At 31.9% G+C, this 18,317-nt stretch overlaps 2 protein-coding genes across 2 annotated transcripts; one reads left to right on the top strand and one right to left on the bottom strand.

Moving 5' to 3' along the window:
* Positions 1 to 1,495: 1,495 nt before the first annotated feature.
* LOC128182015 (MORN repeat-containing protein 4-like) lies at positions 1,496 to 5,320 on the bottom strand. The gene is made up of 4 exons (XM_052850605.1): positions 5,181 to 5,320; positions 4,380 to 4,579; positions 3,971 to 4,080; positions 1,496 to 2,677 (listed from the first exon to the last, which is right to left on the bottom strand). Exons 2-4 carry the CDS (start codon positions 4,550 to 4,552, stop codon positions 2,523 to 2,525), a joined length of 438 nt encoding a protein of 145 aa, XP_052706565.1. The 5' UTR covers positions 4,553 to 4,579; positions 5,181 to 5,320; the 3' UTR covers positions 1,496 to 2,522.
* Positions 5,246 to 18,014, top strand: LOC128182014 (ligand-dependent nuclear receptor corepressor-like protein). Its single transcript, XM_052850604.1, has 7 exons — positions 5,246 to 5,367; positions 7,505 to 7,573; positions 8,804 to 8,883; positions 10,675 to 10,735; positions 13,243 to 13,435; positions 13,819 to 14,023; positions 14,483 to 18,014. The coding sequence occupies exons 1-7, from the start codon at positions 5,274 to 5,276 to the stop codon at positions 15,746 to 15,748; spliced, it is 1,968 nt and encodes a 655-aa protein (XP_052706564.1). The 5' UTR covers positions 5,246 to 5,273; the 3' UTR covers positions 15,749 to 18,014.
* Positions 18,015 to 18,317: the final 303 nt, after the last annotated feature.

Here is an 18,317-nt window from a genome sequence, read left to right as displayed (position 1 = left end):
CTCAAATAAATCGTGTCAAAGTCCCTTTGATTGTTTCTTTTTTTTGAGGGGGTGTTCTTTTTTGTGCACCTTTGATAAAATATATAATCTTTAATGCAATCAAACGCAAATAAATAAATATATCAGAGAGAGAGAGAGAGAGAGAGAGAGAGAGAGAGAGAGAGAGATATTTATGAGCATTCCCAGGTTCACAATTTTAAAATACAGTTGAATTTCGATATCTCAAACACTGATATCTCGAGTACAATGGATATGTCGAAGTAATTTGTAACTCCCAACTACTCATTTTTTTAAAAAAACTTTTGTTACCCTCAATATCTCGAATACTCGGCTATCTCGAGGTTTTTAATCAGTCTTATCTACTTCGAATTAACAAAGTTTGACTGTAGTTGACAATTAACAAGTTGATTAAAAAATTGATGAGGTACGTGGAGTTAATTACGATTTCAATTCAGGATCATACATGTAAGGAGCCACTTTGAAAAAAGCGGTTAAAAGGTGCTGGAGCTCGGCAACGCATCTGTTGAAAAACAAGTTAATTGTGTCTTATATAAACTATACATCGCAGCATGCAATTTAGACACAGGTAGGTTCATGCAAGGATTTAGAGGGACCATCATAGAAAAATTAAACTTACTATAATAAGTCACATAGAAAAGTTACAAAAAATTCGCCTCTACGGACACCCACCCTCACCCCCGGGGAAATTTTTGGATCTGTGCATGAGGTAGGTTGTATATATGCTATCCCCAAAATGACTAGAATTTTATCATAACAAAGGCATAAAAATTAATTTTCGTTCTTTCAATTCATATCAATGGCAAACTCTTTAACAAGTTGTAGAGCACCAGTATTTCAATTTTCCCCTAAATTATGATTATTTACATGTACATGTACAAGTAACTGCTATACAATACCTTATCAATAAATGATAATGATATGTGTTAATTTAAAATATACTACCGTAAATGAAATGCAATAATTAAAAATAAAATTCTATCTTTGGTGATTCATGCAGGATATGAAGGTGAAGGGTAGCGACATTGCAGAAAAAATACAAAACCCACCTTATATATATAGCAGGTTATGTTAATTTTTTCTCCAGTGATCACTACCTTCATAACCCACATGAATCATCAAAAAAAGCATTTTATTGATTATATTTACATCTTTCTTCTATCAAATTGATAAATCGTAAAAGTAAGAAAAATTAACTAAATTATTGTTAATGCACATCAGTATGTTAGAAAAAAGAAACAGCTAAATCTTCTTCTATAGGAATTTGAGTCGGACATCAGCGTAATTATTTTGTGCAGTCCGTGAATTTTCTTAATGGGTTGCTGAAGGTTTCAACTTATCGATAAAAGGGGCATGAAGATTTCAGTCCTGTCAGTTTCCACAGAGCTATGAATGTACAATCATATTTCTGTAAGAAATGGAAGGAATCATACTTCATGGATTTCAATGAAAAAAGACTGCACTGTAAATCAACTAATTCAAGAATAAATGTTTATTTACTAGATTATATATAGTTCATTAAAACATATGTAAATTATTTCTCTAAATTATTAACAGAAATAGGTGATATATCTGGGACATAATATTCATAATCACTCCATAACAAGAACAAAATCTTCAGTAAAATATATATCATATGTAGAATGTTGACTAAAATTATCATCTTCAACAGAAAATGGTCATGCATGGACATGTAAAAATGCAGTTAAGGTATCATTTCACAATTTTACCTATGAAAAACAATTTCATCATTCTATATACAATGCAAATATATAAAAGTTGAATATATTAATATAAACACAGGTAAACAAAACAATACACAAAATAGATATGTCACAAAGGCAAGTTGAAAAAAATGCACAAGGCTATATTTCGGCACAAACCAAAAAACTTTGATTTAAGTGAGCTTCCTTTATCTATTCAATCAATTAATCTTTATTACAAGTGATGATGGCAGAACAATTTAACTTAAGACATCACTCCATACTGTTAAACAAGAGGACTGACAATGATTATGAAAAATCTAAAATATTTACACATTCAACAACATACTGTAAAGATATTATATTTTAACTTGAATGTTCATTGGTGATTTTTAACAATTTTGAAAAGTGTAGATTATGTACTCACCCTATTTCTGAGAGTATTTGAGTTTATGTATACATGTAAATTTTGGGATCTGATTAAATACTGGTAAGTGGAAGTTAATTAGCACTGTCTTTTACCGAAAATCATGCAAAACAGAATATATACATAGCCAAATTTAATACATTTACAGTATATTCTAACGGTATATAATATATCTTCAACACACAAATCATATTGTTAAACATGTATAATGGATCCATTAATTAACAATGAGAAAATATATGAATATATATATCTTCAAAAAAAATATATATCATACCAATTAAAAAGTTCCTCTGAATACAATGTATATATGCTAGTACTCAATATATATTGCAATATTTTCTGTTCACTTAGTACTAGAAATCTTCGCCTCACTAGGAAAACCTCTGGTGAGATTTGGCGTGCTCTAAAGCTTGTCTAGCCCTCTGAACAGCTCCCTGGCATTTCTCTCTCTTCATGAGTTTGTTCCCCTCAAAGTACCCCTCGTTCCGTGGAAGTCCGTGACTGCCGTCAGCAAAAGTCACTAATCCTGTTAAAAAAATATTATTCAATAATTACAATATCAGGTATATGTCTGATAAACAAGTGATGAATCACTTGGGTTTTTAAGGTGATTCATAATCATTTCACCACGGCAATATTGGGTAACAGTTAGCTCGTGCTGGACCAATAAGTAATAAATATTCTAATTTGTTAGTCTGTAGTTTATATAATGAATATACTTTTAAAAAATATGTGGTTTTCTCTAGTATAAGTAAAACTTTTGTCTATTTCAAATTTTATTCCCAGATAACAAAAGATATATTAATATATATATCATTAATGAATATATGATAACAATATTCTTAGTACCATATACTATCACAACTTAATCCTTGAGCCTTTCCAAGAACTATAAGAAAAACAACCTCAAATGTATTAAGTATAGGCATCCATCATCTGTTGAGATGTGAGCTAATTAAACTTCGATATCATTAAATTCAATGATATACAGTAAAACACGGTTAAAGCAAACACACTTATAATGAATTGACACTTACAGCAAAGTGATATTCATTCCTCATACATGTTGTAAATTTGACTGATATAACGAATTACGCTTATAACGAAGCAAAATTGCCCCTCCATGGCGCTTCATTATAACCATGTTTTACTGTATCCTAAATGAACTACAGTTCCTATAGGGCCATCTAGACTAACCTTGAATTGATGGAGAGCAACTCTATGTAGTATAAAATTTTAACATTAGGTGCCGTTATTAACATAAACGTTTAAGGCGTTTATCCGAGCTCTGCCAGAAAGACCTGCGAAGTTGCAATTGAGAACTATATTTACTTTATTCACAAATCACACCCCCCTCCCCTCCTCCCAGCAGCAAATTGGCTGCTTTATAAACTAATGATTAATATAGTGTTATACTATTCAAACCCAGTTTCTATAACTTTCTATGAAATTATTACATGTATAAGCTATGGTGTTTGTATGTATTTGTATATATTTTTTCATTAAAATTTTTATCAATAAGTGCAGCAATTAATATAAAGACAAATCAGGGTCCTGAAATTAAAAAGAGCTTTAAACAAAATGTCATGTGGATTCAATAATACATCATTATCATTGTTACAATATAATAAATAAAATTAAGAAGTTTTCATGATAAATGTAAAATCATACATAATACTCTGAACCAATTAGATATATTTTAAAAGTGTAGTCAAACACAGATAGAAAGATCATTATGATTTCTGCAGTAAAACAATATTTGCTGATTAATTTTTTCATAAATTAATATAAGTATAATAAATTATACATATTTTCTCACCATATCCACATATTTGACCACTTTTAAACTCTCCCTCATACTTCATCCCATCAGATCGAGTGAACACACCATATCCATTGAATTTTCCATTTTGGAATTCACCCTCATACCTGTAAGAAAGAATTATGATTGGTCACTATAGTTAACATAAAAACGTGATTTGTTTCAGGAGGACATGCAGGCAATAACAGATTTTTGTATAAATCTTAATTGACTGAATTAAAATACATGAAATCAAGAAAATTGAATTTTGATCGATTCATTTATAATATTTGTATATACATATATTAGAGACATAATTTATATATTACATGTATTATAAGTGACACAGGACTAAAAATTATATTTTAGTTTTATCAATTAATACAAGCTAGCTCAGAGAAGCGCGGAAAACATTAAAAACAGTTACCTAGACTTGTCGTTAAAAATCATGACCCCTGTTCCTTGACAAAGTCCATTGTCGAATATGCCAAAATACTGGGATCCATCGGGGAACTTCATCACTCCATACCCGTGTCGCTGTCCCTCCATCCAGTCCCCTGTGTATTCACTGCCATCTGGATACCTGTATGCTCCTTTCATTGTTTTCTAAATTCCTTGAATGTACATCTGATATGAGACAAAATAAATATATCTGCGTTATTCTTCTTGTAAAACTAGCTGATCGAGGCTAATTAATACAAGTTACTTTACACATGTTTATAAATGTTATGTTTATATATATTTATATATCTATATATATATAATACATGTAATATACTGTACAGAAGTGTTTAATGTGTGGATGTGTTTTTCTTCTTTCTACATTTCAGGGATATAAAATACAATCTACAAAAAGTTTTAATTCCTCTAAAAATATCTTAAAACACTTCCCCATTCAGACTTTTATGTTAATATTTTATATGTATACATCTATAATCTATAAATAACATACATGTTCGTGTTTATTTTACAGCATATAAAGACACTGGCTGCTATTCAAATAACCGAATCGAAATAGAACCGCCACACCCAAACATATATTTAACCCCATCTGATATCAAACAGATCAAGAACCGGGGAAGGTTTTTCTTTTCCTTGTTTATTTTGAACATCCACAAAGTGAAAGTAAAGCCGGGTGATAAAGAAACCAAAACACAAAAACATTATCTGCCACAATTAGTGTGGGGTATTACATGTACAATTACTACTGCTTCTGCTTTTGTCTCACCTGAGGATACCTGTTTTGTTTTCACCTGTGTACCGACTACGTCACAGTTTCGCTTCCTCAATGCGTACTACGTCACATTATATACAATGAAACATGGTTGACTGTGGGAACTCGAGATGCAGCCAAGAAAGACGGGCTTTTAGAAAAGAACTGCTGTCATGGAGCAAGAAAATACCAATAGCTGTCGGTATGTATAACTTTCTTTGTATTTAGATGTGTTTATGAGTCATACGAACCCCCAGAACCTAAATATACGATAAGACAGAGGTTGCTTCAGTCAAAATTCAGACTCTCCGGCTGTTCCGTGATATGAGCACACCCCTTCCACACGGATACAATTTTGTACATTGATGTTACATATATTCTAATTAAACTTCACCGAAATGCTAAAGTAGATTTCTTTCTCGCGATTTAGTTGCTATTTTGTGAAACAGGGAAAAGGAGATTGAAAAAAGCATGCAATTTAATAGACAGGTAAATCATCTATCGATCGTCTCCCAAAATTCGGCTGATGATGATACTTGTGTGACGTTGACAATGGATGGCATGGACCGAGCTTTTGACAGGGAAGGAAATAAATATTTTTTGTACAAAAAAACCCCCCAAAACTCGAATTTTCTAGACACATTTTTCACAGTTTTAATACTTATTTAATTAAACATCAACAGGTGATAATTTGAATTTACGTTTCACAACGTCTTGATGTGACATTTTTAATTTTGGTTGTGGGGATTATTGATTTTTTTTTCGTTGCTGTGGTGACTCTTGGCATTGAGTCTTATCCTTCTGTTCATATGTTAATTCTGTTCTCAACAGGTTTGGATCCCTGTTATTGATTAGGCAGTGTTGACACTCAAAATCATGTCCTCTAAACTGACATTGAATATTTCCTTCTTTACAAAAAATTCTCTCGAATAGAGACATATCAAAATTGTCTTACCAAAGTCTTTACATATTTTAAATTTCTGTAGTTAAAATGAATTTGTTAAAAAATCTTAAGTGTTAATGAATTAAAAATATTCTCTTAATTACATGTACCTTATTTTAATATCAAGTATTTTAATTTCATTGTTTAATTTCATTAGCATATTTGATGGTATTTCATTTCATACATGCTAAAGATGCTTTAAATAGAAAAAAAAACTTTTGCTCAAACTGCCTAATATAACTTAATTAGATATTTGATTTAAAATTTAGAAAAGAACATTTTTAAGGCTGCTACCAATAATTTTCATGCAAAGCTTCGATATGCAAACATTGGTTGATTTATTTAGCTGAACATAATTTCAAAAAAAAGATAAGTTTTGGCACACCAATGCCTTTCTCTCCAAAAGATTTTTCCATTAAGCGTTAAATTCAACTTTATGGGTGAAGACCATGGAAGAGAGTGCCACTCTCCTGGATTAGATGATCTCCACACCCCCACCCCATGTTTTTTTCATTTGCTTTAAATTAGTTATTTTGTGCGGACATGGGATATTTTCTTAAATCTCTCTCTTTTTTCTTTCTTTTTTACCTCTTTGCATCACAATTCAAGACACAATTAATTATAATTTTTGATATTTGAGATAATGCAACAGCATGATCGAGACATGACTTTTTTTTATTACCTGTTGCATTTGATGCCCAACTTTCTAAACCCATGGTCATAAGATTCCAATACAGAACTAGTAAACTAATTGTTCTCGAACAATCAGAGGTCTTAATTACCATCTTATCATGTTTTATGTTTGCATCATTTCTGTTTCGATAGAATTGATATAATGCTTTCTCTGCATTACTTCATGTAAAAATAATGTCAAAAGATTTTGTATCACTATGGTTTTTAAAAAATGACCTCTACCTTTGACCATAACATCATTTTGATTGACAAAGATCAACTTTTCATTTTCAAGTGGTCCGATGTCGGACATATGGTTCAAAAGTTTTAGGTGCATGTTTTTACAAAATTAAGAAACTTTCAGGGGTAATAACTACTTTAAGGCGACATCAGATCCTTTTGATATGAATAGATTGAAAGATTTTTATCCAGATGAAGTCAACTTAAGACATTGGTAAAAGTTTCAAGTCTCTATCTCTTACAATTTACGAGGAGTAGAGATCACAAGGTTTTTGTACAATAACTCTTTAACTGTATCTTTTATTGACAATAGTTATTAGTACTCCAAAACTCTATAACTGTACCATCAGTGTATACAACATTTTTAGATGGATATTTCTCAAATTGATATGGGCTGGGATATGTTGATTGAATAATTAAGTGCCCGCATACATTTTGTGCATGCATGTATTTGTATTTGAAATTGTCATTTTGTTTTCAACAGGGCTGGAAAGAATTGCAGAGGAATTTGGAGGGAAGGAAAACATCACAGAACTGTTGTTGCCATTTAATTGTAAGAGCCCTGCATTTATACCTACCCTGTATCCCGAACCCTTGCTTCATTAAAAAAATATAGTAATGCATTGAGAATTATGAATCTGTCGACGTGAAAGCAAAAATGTACTCAAAACCATTAAATCCAATAACTGCTGATTACTTTAATTAAGACTAAATATAGCAGCACCTACATGTAGCTATCTGAATACAAGTTTCCAACTGTGTACAAAATACCATGTATAGCCAATCAGTACATAATTTTAGAATAAATCATGAAACATAATCTTATTGACTTTGGGAGTGCTCTTCATGCATTAGCTAATGGTAGCGTTAATTCCTTCAAGCATTGCGTCATAATTGTCTGAGGGTGTGTCTGTAAGGTGTTATTATAAGGAAGGTGTGTCAGTAAGGTGTTATTATAAGGAAGGTGTGTCAGTAAGGTGTTATTATAAGGAAGGTGTGTCAGTAAGGTGTTATTATTAGGAAGGTGTGTCTGTAAGGTGTTATTATAAGGAAAGTGTCAGTAAGTGTTATTATAAGGAAGGTGTGTCTGTAAGGTGTTATTATTAGGAAGGTGTGTCTGTATTAATGTTTTATTATAAGGAAGGTGTGTCTGTAAGGTGTTATTATTAGGAAGGTGTGTCTGTAAGGTGTTATTATAAGGAAAATGTCAGTAAGTGTTATTATAAGGAAGGTGTGTCAGTGAGGTGTTATTATAAGGAAAGTGTCAGTAAGTGTTATTATAAGGAAGGTGTGTCAGTGAGGTGTTATTATAAGGAAGGTGTGTCAGTAAGGGTTATTATAAGGAAGGTGTGTCAGTAAGTGTTATTATAAGGAAGGTGTGTCAGTGAGGTGTTATTATAAGGAAAGTGTGTCAGTAAGTGTTAATATAAGGAAGGTGTGTCAGTAAGGTGCTATTATAAGGAAGGTGTGTCAGTAAGGTGTTGATATTCGGAAGACTTATAATTTTTTAATTACTATTGGTATACAGTGGTATAAATAGCTATTAGTAATTATATTAAGTACTTCCTGTTACCAAAACTGTATAGCTGTCTAAGCTGGCCACTCTTAGTGTTTCATGAACTCAGAAGTCCAATTTCATTCTACTAAATTGGAAAGATTTGAATTATTTCAGCATTAGAAAGCTGTATTTAACCATTTATTTCAGCAAAAGTTACAAAATAATGTAAAGTATTCTTAAATAAGGTATCAGCATTTTTTATTTTAATTATTACTTTTGGTACAGCTCTGGAGGATGGAATAACGAGGGATTGGAAGCAGGAACAGACATGTTTTTTTTGTGAATCTCGGCTGCAGAACTTGTTCGTGAGTAGCCTTTTAAAAAAATGTAACAGTTAAATGTACATAAACAAAGTGCTGATAAATATGTTTTGCAGATGCTTTCATCTAAAGCATGTTTCAAAGCTAAAAGAATTATAATGAAATGATATCAACTATCGCCTAATGCTCACTTGCCTGTTTGAAAGTAGAGGATTAATTACTGTAACAGTGCATGAAGACATTTTACTCTTGTCTACACTCCTAGATTTTAGGTTTGCAGTTCATAAATACTAACTGTTAAAAAGACACTTAAATATGTTTTATGAATACATACAAGGAAATCAATGTCAGGAAATTTTAGGCTTTTAACCAAATTCAGCCATGCACAGTGCGTTCTGTGTAGGTAGATTTTTTCAATCTGATTAAAATCAATATTGAAATATTAATAGTTAAAATTATTTTTTTATCGGCGCTACACGAGGGTGTAGCAATAATTAAAGAAAAAAAGGAGCGGATCAAGGATCTGGTTTTAATCAGATTGGTAGTTTTTCACAAATATGATCTGTTTTTACATCACATGCAAAAAGGAGAAGCCAAATCTTATAATATTGTATTTTTATCAAGCATATGATTGTTGGATAGCTGTAAATAAATTCTGTTATAGACCTTACTATACTCAACATAGAAAATGTATATACCTTACTATGCTAAAAATAGATTTTCATGACAAAAAACTGGTTTTTGTACGCGCAACATATGACGTAACAATAGCAAAATCAACGCCTTTACATTTTGATAAAAATATTTTACTGTTAAACTTTTGAAGAGAATTAGTATGAAAACCATGTATTGACCTCATCAGAAGGCTATAACTATATATAATAATGTTTCTTCTAGTAAATGTTAGTAAACTGAGATAAGAAGGAGTGTACATTTAGAGGCAAATGATGAATCGGATGATGTTTTCATAACCACAATTTATTTCTATGTTTTATTATGTAATAATGGGTCTGACTTAGTCAAAGATGAAAAGCACTATTTACTAGTATTTAATTGCTAACGTAACATCATTGACACTCTTTTTCATATCATAAGTTTGAACACAATTAAATGTAGATGTATCTAACAATTAAGAAATTCCTGAATATATATTTTAGTAAAACAAAATTAATTCGGTAGTTGGTACAAATCAAAGAACTTTAATGTGCCTCATCTACTGTAATTGGATATACCGGTACAAGTAAACATTGTATATTTAAAGTATATGAATTGTATAATTTTAGACTAGGAAATAGTGTTTTTCTCTAATTTTTTAACTAAAATTATTTATTAATATAGATTCTCTCTCTCCCCCCTCTCTCTCTCTCTCTCTCTCTCTCTCTCTCTCTCACACACTCTCTCTTTCTCTCTCTGATTCTACTGCATTGTTCATGTTCATTTTGTTCATTTAATTTGCTAGCTGTCTCATGGGGAAAAAATCAAATAAAAAGTCACATTTGGTACATTTAGGTGTTGAGAAAAAGAAAGATAACTCTAAATGCTACAAAAGAAATGTTCATTTAATAGAATTCAATACATGTATATATTTTTGTCACTTTTAAAAGACAGAAGACTTATTGTTAATGTTGTTATGTGATATTCTTAGAAAAATGTTAGAGAGTTATGTATTCAAAGAACTGCCATCCCAAATTTAGAATGGGTTATATAATCTCTGCATAAGAATTTGATAATACATATGGATTTTTCTCATGAATGTGTTGTTTTTGAAAGGTTAGCAATTATAATTTTTTGCTATTATTATATTTTAATGATGTGAGTGATTTTATTTCATAACAGGAGGCTGTGTCGCAGTTGATGAAAGAAGCAAAAGATGGCAAAAGTTTACAAGACAACCCTAGTAAGTCTGTTCACATGGGAACTATCACATCTGTCCCCCACAAGATTTCTAGCTATGTTCATGTAATCAAAACATTCAAGTATGAATGTTTAATTGTCCCCCGCTGCAACGCGGAGCGGGGACATAGAAATGCCGGGCGTCTGTCCCTGGGTCTGTGTGTCTGTGGGTCCGTGTGTCGGTGCGTCCGTGTGTCCGTCCGCCACACTTTTTTGTAAGCGCTCTCATGCCTACAAATTTCGACGGATTTTCATTAAATTTATACCAAATATTTATACCACTATTACCTTGGTCAAGTTCGAAAATCAGCATTGGTCGATATTTTTTGTTGGAGTTATGGGACTTTTACCACAATAATGACTCCGTTTTATCCAAAAATTGACCTTGTAAGCGCTCTCATGCCTACAAATTTTGACAGATTTTCATTAAATTTATACCAAATGTTTATACCACTAATACCTTGGTCAAGTTTGAAAATCAGCATTGGTCGGTACTTTTTGTTGGAGTTATGGGACTTTGACCACGATAATGACTCCGTTTTATCCAAAAATTGACCTTGTAAGCACTATCATGCCTTCAAATTTTGACGGATTTTCAATAAATTTATACCAAATGTTTATACCACTAATACTTTGGTAAAGTTTCGAAAATCAGCATTGGTCGATACTTTTTGTTGGAGTTATGGGACTTTGACCACAATAATGACTTTGACCACAATAATGACTCAGTTTTATCCAAAAATTGACCTTGTAAGCGCTCTCATGCCTACAAATTTTGACGGATTTTCATTAAATTTATACCAAATGTTTATACCACTAATACCTTGGTCAAGTTCCTAAATCAGCCTTGGTCGATAGACTCGATACTAGTATACTGCTTGACCGGCGGGGGACCCAGGAATTCTATTCTTGGTTATGTTTTGTTTCACTGGCACCAGGCGCACCACATTAAGTCTCCCACACTTATAAATTTCATTTGCCTTTAATATTGAAAAGTGGAATAACTCTGACAGTTTTTCATTTTTTAAATTAGAAAAAATGGAGTTATTTCCCTTTTCAATTTGTGCAGTGAAAACCTGCCTGTTTGAATTTTAAATTGGCCTGGGAAACTTTTTTTTTGTAAATTTTACTAGAAGTGAGGGAGTGTAATATTTATCAAATATTTACAGCAATCTATAATTTAATTACTAGTGTGTACATTTGCATGTTAAACAATTATAATATCCATACTGGCACTGTACCAGTTATCGGCTAAAATTTAATGTTTTCTTTTCGTAATTCCTTATTTCTTGATATTTTTGGATAAAAATTGACATACTTTAAAAAGTGAACTCCTTATTTATCAATCTGTTAGTTTATATCATTATTTAGAACCCAAAACATCTTGTTTTGTGCTTTTAAGCACGCCCCGAATTTGCCGAGTTTTTACGATTTACTGTACCAGTTATCGGCTTCGTGATAGTACATGTAACATAGTAAAAATCTGTGTTCATGTTGATTTTATACTCTGCTAAATGTATTTTGAATTATGCCCCTTGTGAGGTCAGACTCAATTATTCGGGGTGATGATACATTATAAACAAAACTCATAAAATAATTCGTTTATTATCATACGGTAATACACCAAATCGTATACTTTTCAATACATAATTGTGCAATCAGGCATTCAATTGCGCTACAAATCTCTCGGAAATTCGTGAATTCCTTTTTGTTTATACATGTTAAATGTATTGATTTTATATGTCAAATCAAAGAAGGGATATAATAACGTATCACAAAGAGGTAATATTCTATTTTTAACTTATTACTTCACTTCCCCCACTGCTGAAAGTGCAAAGATGTAAAATCAGCGGTAAACAATGATCGTTTAAGCTCATGTATAAAACATATTCAAGAAAGTTTTCAAGCAAACTTACTTTTCTTTATTCGAAAAAGACGACTGAATTAAAAAATCTTGGATTGTCGCGTGCTATAAACCCGAACTCTCAGTTTAGCCGATAACTGGTCTTAGCCGATAACTGGTACAGTACCAGTATGCATGTATCTAGTCTTTGAGTACCCTTTTATAAAATCCTTTTGGCTCTACCATTTGACATGACTATTCCATTGCTGTTGTAAAAATTATATTTTTTTTAAAAGTTCAAACCCAAAATTCAAGCAAAATATTGAATTTTATTTGATTAAGCATTTGTATTGAATGGTTTTGAAATTTCAGTGAATGGATTACCAGTATTCCTAAAGAATGAACTATGACATCATTTTTTCTTCTTTTGTAATAAAAGCTGGTCATAAGCTGAATTGGTTCCAGTCATTTTGTACTGTAACTTCATATCAACATTAACCAATTTATTCCATTTCTGGCACCTTCTCCATCAGATGAATGAAAAGAGTCAAAGTTGCAAAATTTCAAAAGATTGAAGATGGCTCAATCAAATTAAATTAGAACTTCTACTCCCTGGTTTTCAATATGTGGTGACAAATTTTGGATGAAAATAGCTCGACTTCTTTCAGGTTTTAGATATCTCCAGGAGTTGCTACCATACTGCCCCCAGTTTTACACAGACCATGTTGGTAGGGAGCTGCTGGCAGAACTTAGATCCACCACCACTCAGTCGCTGGAAAACATGGAGACGGAGGCTGCTGCAAGTAGAGATGCACAGGACCCCATAGAACTCAAGATCCCACACATAGTGGCTCAGACGTGGTAAGAAGTTAAAGCGGTGTATGCTGCATGATACCAATAGTTTATAATTCTGAGGTAGGAAGAAAGAACTGATTTGAACTAAAATGCCTTAGAACGATGCTCTTTTGATTCACTTTACGAAATGAATTATGTTTTTGAGTTGTTTGATGTTTTATCAAGAATATTTAAATTTCAATAAAGTCATCTATGCATGTATTAAAAGCTTCAGATTTAGGTCTTGACCATTATATTTAACAATTAAAATCTTTGATTTTCGAAAGGCCCTTTGCAAATTATTATTTTTTAAGTCTCATCTTTTTTATTATTTATTGCATTGTACTTATATTGAGTATAAGAAAGAAATTGAATTCCTAATTATCATTATTTTCCATCTTATTTTCAAGCTCAACCCTGCCCAAGAAAAAGGAATCAACAAGTGTCAATTGTAAAAAGTCTTATACAGATGAGGAACTGCTAGCAGCTGTGTCGGAGATTCAGAGCGGAAAACTAGGAACTCGTCGTGCTTCCGTCTTGTACGGAATTCCGAGATCCACGCTTCGTAACAAAATTTTTAAAATGGGCATTGACAAACAAGAACCTGTAGCTCCAGTAAGCTTATTTCTCCTGCTTTTTGCAATAATTCATTCACAGTTAAATTCATGCAAATTGATATGAAAATTAAAATGAAGTAGATAGAAGTTAAATAGAATAATTTGCCTAAAATTTAATTTTGGTATCTTGTGTACATCAGGAATGAATGTTTGTGTTATGAAAGTTAATAGTTTAAATAGATTTTAAAAAGTAAGAAATTTGTTATTTTACCACATATTTAACTAATTTTTAAAAATATTAGGTGAAGAGTGAGTTATAAATATATTTAGACAATACAAGTAAAAGTTTATTCAAATCAAAGCTATAATAATGATGTCACATTGATATGACAGATATCCTCAATGACATTTACTCTAGAAGAAAACAAGCTGTTGGCTTCGAATATATGAAATTTCTTAGTTGATGATTAATTTCTGAAAATGTCCCATGCAATTAACTTTGTCGTTTAATTTGTAGGCAGCTGAGATTGAGGAACCTACAGAACTTGCGTTGAAATGGACAGATCTTATACCTGGGGCCAGCATGGCACTTCTGCCATTTTCTCTACCTTACGCCATAGACTGGAGTGCTGAATTAGAAAATCAATATGAGACTCAAGAGAAGAAGTTAGAATACCTGCGAAAGAAGCATAATCTAAATCGTAGAAAGGAGGAATATTTTGCTCATTACTCCCACGACCTAAAACTACCAATTCTGAAGAATATTATTAAAAAGCTGGCTGAAGAGAGAATAGAGATGGAGCGAAATGCCTTTCGAGTTCGCCAGCAAGATGATTTTGCAGGAAAACGCATACTCTCTCCACGGATGTCCCCAAGAAATGGTAATGTAGAAGTTCCCTCCCCTGAGAGTTCATCAGACATTATAATACCGTCCTTTCAGCCCATGCACCATAAGGTAGAGAGCAAGGTTGAAAATCATTATCAAAGTTCATTAGACAAGATAGAAAATGCAGCTGTTGGAGAAACCTTGAAAGACATCATCGTGAAGACAATCTCAGAGAAAGTCAAATTTAAATCTCAAGCTCTTTCAGAGCTCTGCCAGGGCCTAGCTCGAAGCATGGAGACGGAAAATTTCACTCATTCCAATTCCCCATCACCTGCCAAAAGAATTCGCCATGATGATGGTGACAAGAAAAAATCCACCGATAATCCGACAAAGAAAACTCGCCCAAAACGTGGACAGTACAGAAAATACAACAGTCAGTTGTTGATGGAAGCAGTAAAAGCTGTTCAGAGAGGGGAAATGAGTGTACATAGGGCAGGCAGTTACTATGGGGTGCCACACTCAACATTAGAGTACAAGGTCAAAGAGAGACATCTCCTCAGGCAGAAGAAAATAAAAGAGCAGAGAGAACAGAGAGAAGCTGAGCAAGGCCCATCTTCTACAACTCCTAGTAAGAAGTCCAGTGAACATGGGAAAGCTGGTTCAGAGAAGAAGGAATCTAATTCCAAGAAGCTGGAAGCAAAAGAAGAAAAAGAGAGCAGTAAGAAGACCAGTGTAGGGGGTTCAGGGTGGATTGCCCCATTTCTCCCTGGGGGGCCAGGGCTTGCTGGTCTGGGAGGCCTGTACAACTCTTCTGGGTTTGCTTTAAACACCCCTGCATCAGAGCTTTTGAGAAAGCTGCAACATAAAGTACAGAACAAAGCTGGGAGCGATCAGGAAAGTTTTGAGCAGCTTGTAAAGCCAGGAGCACTCTCAGAGAGATTCCTTTATCTTCATTAAAATAATGAAAATTAGGAAAACAGAAATTACTCATAGATTTAGAAATACAAAAGTTTATTTAGTAAAAAAAGTAGTAGATGGGAATAAACTATTTCCTTAAAGGTTTATATGAAACAAAGTTATTCTCTTGCCATAGTGTTTTTTATCCATATGGTTTAAGTGCCTATCAGAATTTTGACAGCTGTGTGTGATGGCATTCACTAGTTAAGAATAGGAAGGTTCTAGACATTTCTGTGGTTTGATATATTTTTTACTCGACATTCCATATACTTTGATATAATGCCTCACACAATATTCCATTGAAATTGTAAAATGGTTAGAGATGAACTAGTGATAAGTTACATGTACTTTTGGCGTGGTCAGGATTTTGTTTTTCTTAGTGTATTATCTCACATACATGAATGTGTGATAATTTCGTGTGAATATTTTTCTATGATGCTGGACCAATTCAGGTGACACATAATGTGCTTTGGTTAGTTTATAGCAACAGGATAACGTAGTGGAAACATTAGAAGATTTACCGAAACATATACCTCTATTTAAGATGTAGAACATATAAAAATAATCTGGAAACTTGAGTTACTTAAATGAATAATGCTAATTAAATGTATTCCTAATGGTGCTTTTTTGCTGCGAATAATTATTACAGTTTCATTTGTAGTTTAATTGTATCGTTTTAGCTGTTGTCTCGGTTTAGAGCTGTTGATTATGACCTATAAGTCCTATACCTAATTAATGTTATATTGTTCAGAAAAAAAGTCAGCTTCTTTCAATTTATACATTGTTTTTTTTATTGATTTTTTAAAAGTGATTGCTCAACTGTGAATTGTCTACAATTTGATTTGGTTTTTGTAAATGTAAGTTAACTGTAGTAACTGAAACTTTTATACATTAGTGTAGATGTAAGATAAACACTAGCATTTTCTTCAAATGTTTACTGTTACTAAAAAATACAGCTATTTTTAGTGTAAAACTTTGGTCACCAGCAACCACTGGACAAATGTACTATTTTTATTATTTATGAAATTGAATATATGTAACGGGAAACTAACAGTAATTATGAGATCCAGTGCCTTTGAAATTAAGGTTATACTTACGCGAAATATTAACTGTAAACTATTATCTTTCATTATATTTATGACTTTGAAATATCTTTTTCTATATGAGTTTTATCTCGAAGTCTAATTTTCAAAAAGAAAAAAAGAGATATTTTCTAGGGGTATTTTATTATTTGATGTTTTTTTTTGTTTCATAAGTAGATATTTGTTAAGATATTCTTTTTTAACAAAAAAAAAATGTAGTTCTTTTTCCAATAAGTTCTAGTCAGTTTGTTTTTCATTTAAAAGCAGTGCAATATTTTTTTCTGTTATTGTCGTTCATGAGAATTATGTTGTTATTCTTGTTTTGTTTATTTATTTATTGTTTTGATCTGTGTTTTTTGTAAAGTTATTTACAATGTAATTTAATATATAGTTTAATAACTGCATATAGACAAACTGCGTAATGGTTCATTCTTTAGAATTGATGGTTCATTCTTTAGAATTGAATTCAAATTGTGTTCAAATCGGGTTTATATTCAGTAATTTAGATATCTGGAATATTGCTCATCAGCCTGTAGTGTTCTACAACAGTTGTTTAGAGGCTTTTTCAATAGCTTGTTTGTTATCAAAATATTTTCTTTTAAATTTAAGAATAGCTGTATAAATTGGAGAAATTTTCACGCCTAATGATTTTATGTAAAAAGGACTAAATGGGTCCCAAATTAATATCCCCATATTGTGGGATATTTGTGTTAATTTCTTACCTCTTTACTAGCATTGATTAATTCTGCTTATTACTAGTTCCAGTATACTGCCCAAGGGAGAGAAACTAATTTCAATATATTTGTTAATTTAAGTATCGTACCTGGCAAGTATCTATCAGATTCTATTTGTATAATTTTTGAGATTACCAAGTCTTGAACTGAAATTTTTGATTGAAAGGCAATCATGCTAAAAATCCTATGTTTACCACAAGAGAAATCCATTTTTTATCCATCATTGAAATTCCTTTTTACGTATATGACGTGTGCTTCAGCAAGTCTTTAATTGATAACACAACTTCTGTCTCTGGCCCACCCCTCTCATAATTCCGTGATTTTGTTATTATTTTTTGTAAATGTGCCTTTTATTGTTTCATATACATGTCTCGTACATTCCTTACTTCTGTTTGATGTGAAGATATTTAATGAAAGTTTATGTCTCTAATAAAAGAAGAGAAAACTAAACCACAATTGGATTTCTTATTTGATGGGAATGTTTTTTCTTTGATAAAAAGAAAGATACAATGTATTTGTATTTTATTCTTGTACATGTAATGTGTCTTCATTTTATGCAAATATCAGAGGGATGAAGCTTGAAAAGTTAAACAACTGTATTTAAGGTGGAATAACACACCTGGAAAAAGTCATTCAAATTAACAGGAAAATTTTTGATAATGAAAGATATAATGATAAATAAACTGTGCAAATGCCAAATAAGCGAAAAATTTGCAGTTTGGGGACAAACGATGAATAATATAATTATTCCAG

Source organism: Crassostrea angulata, chromosome 4, assembly GCF_025612915.1.
Source record: "Crassostrea angulata isolate pt1a10 chromosome 4, ASM2561291v2, whole genome shotgun sequence".
NCBI lineage: Eukaryota > Metazoa > Mollusca > Bivalvia > Ostreida > Ostreidae > Magallana > Magallana angulata.
This window is presented reverse-complemented; position numbering and strand designations above follow the sequence as displayed.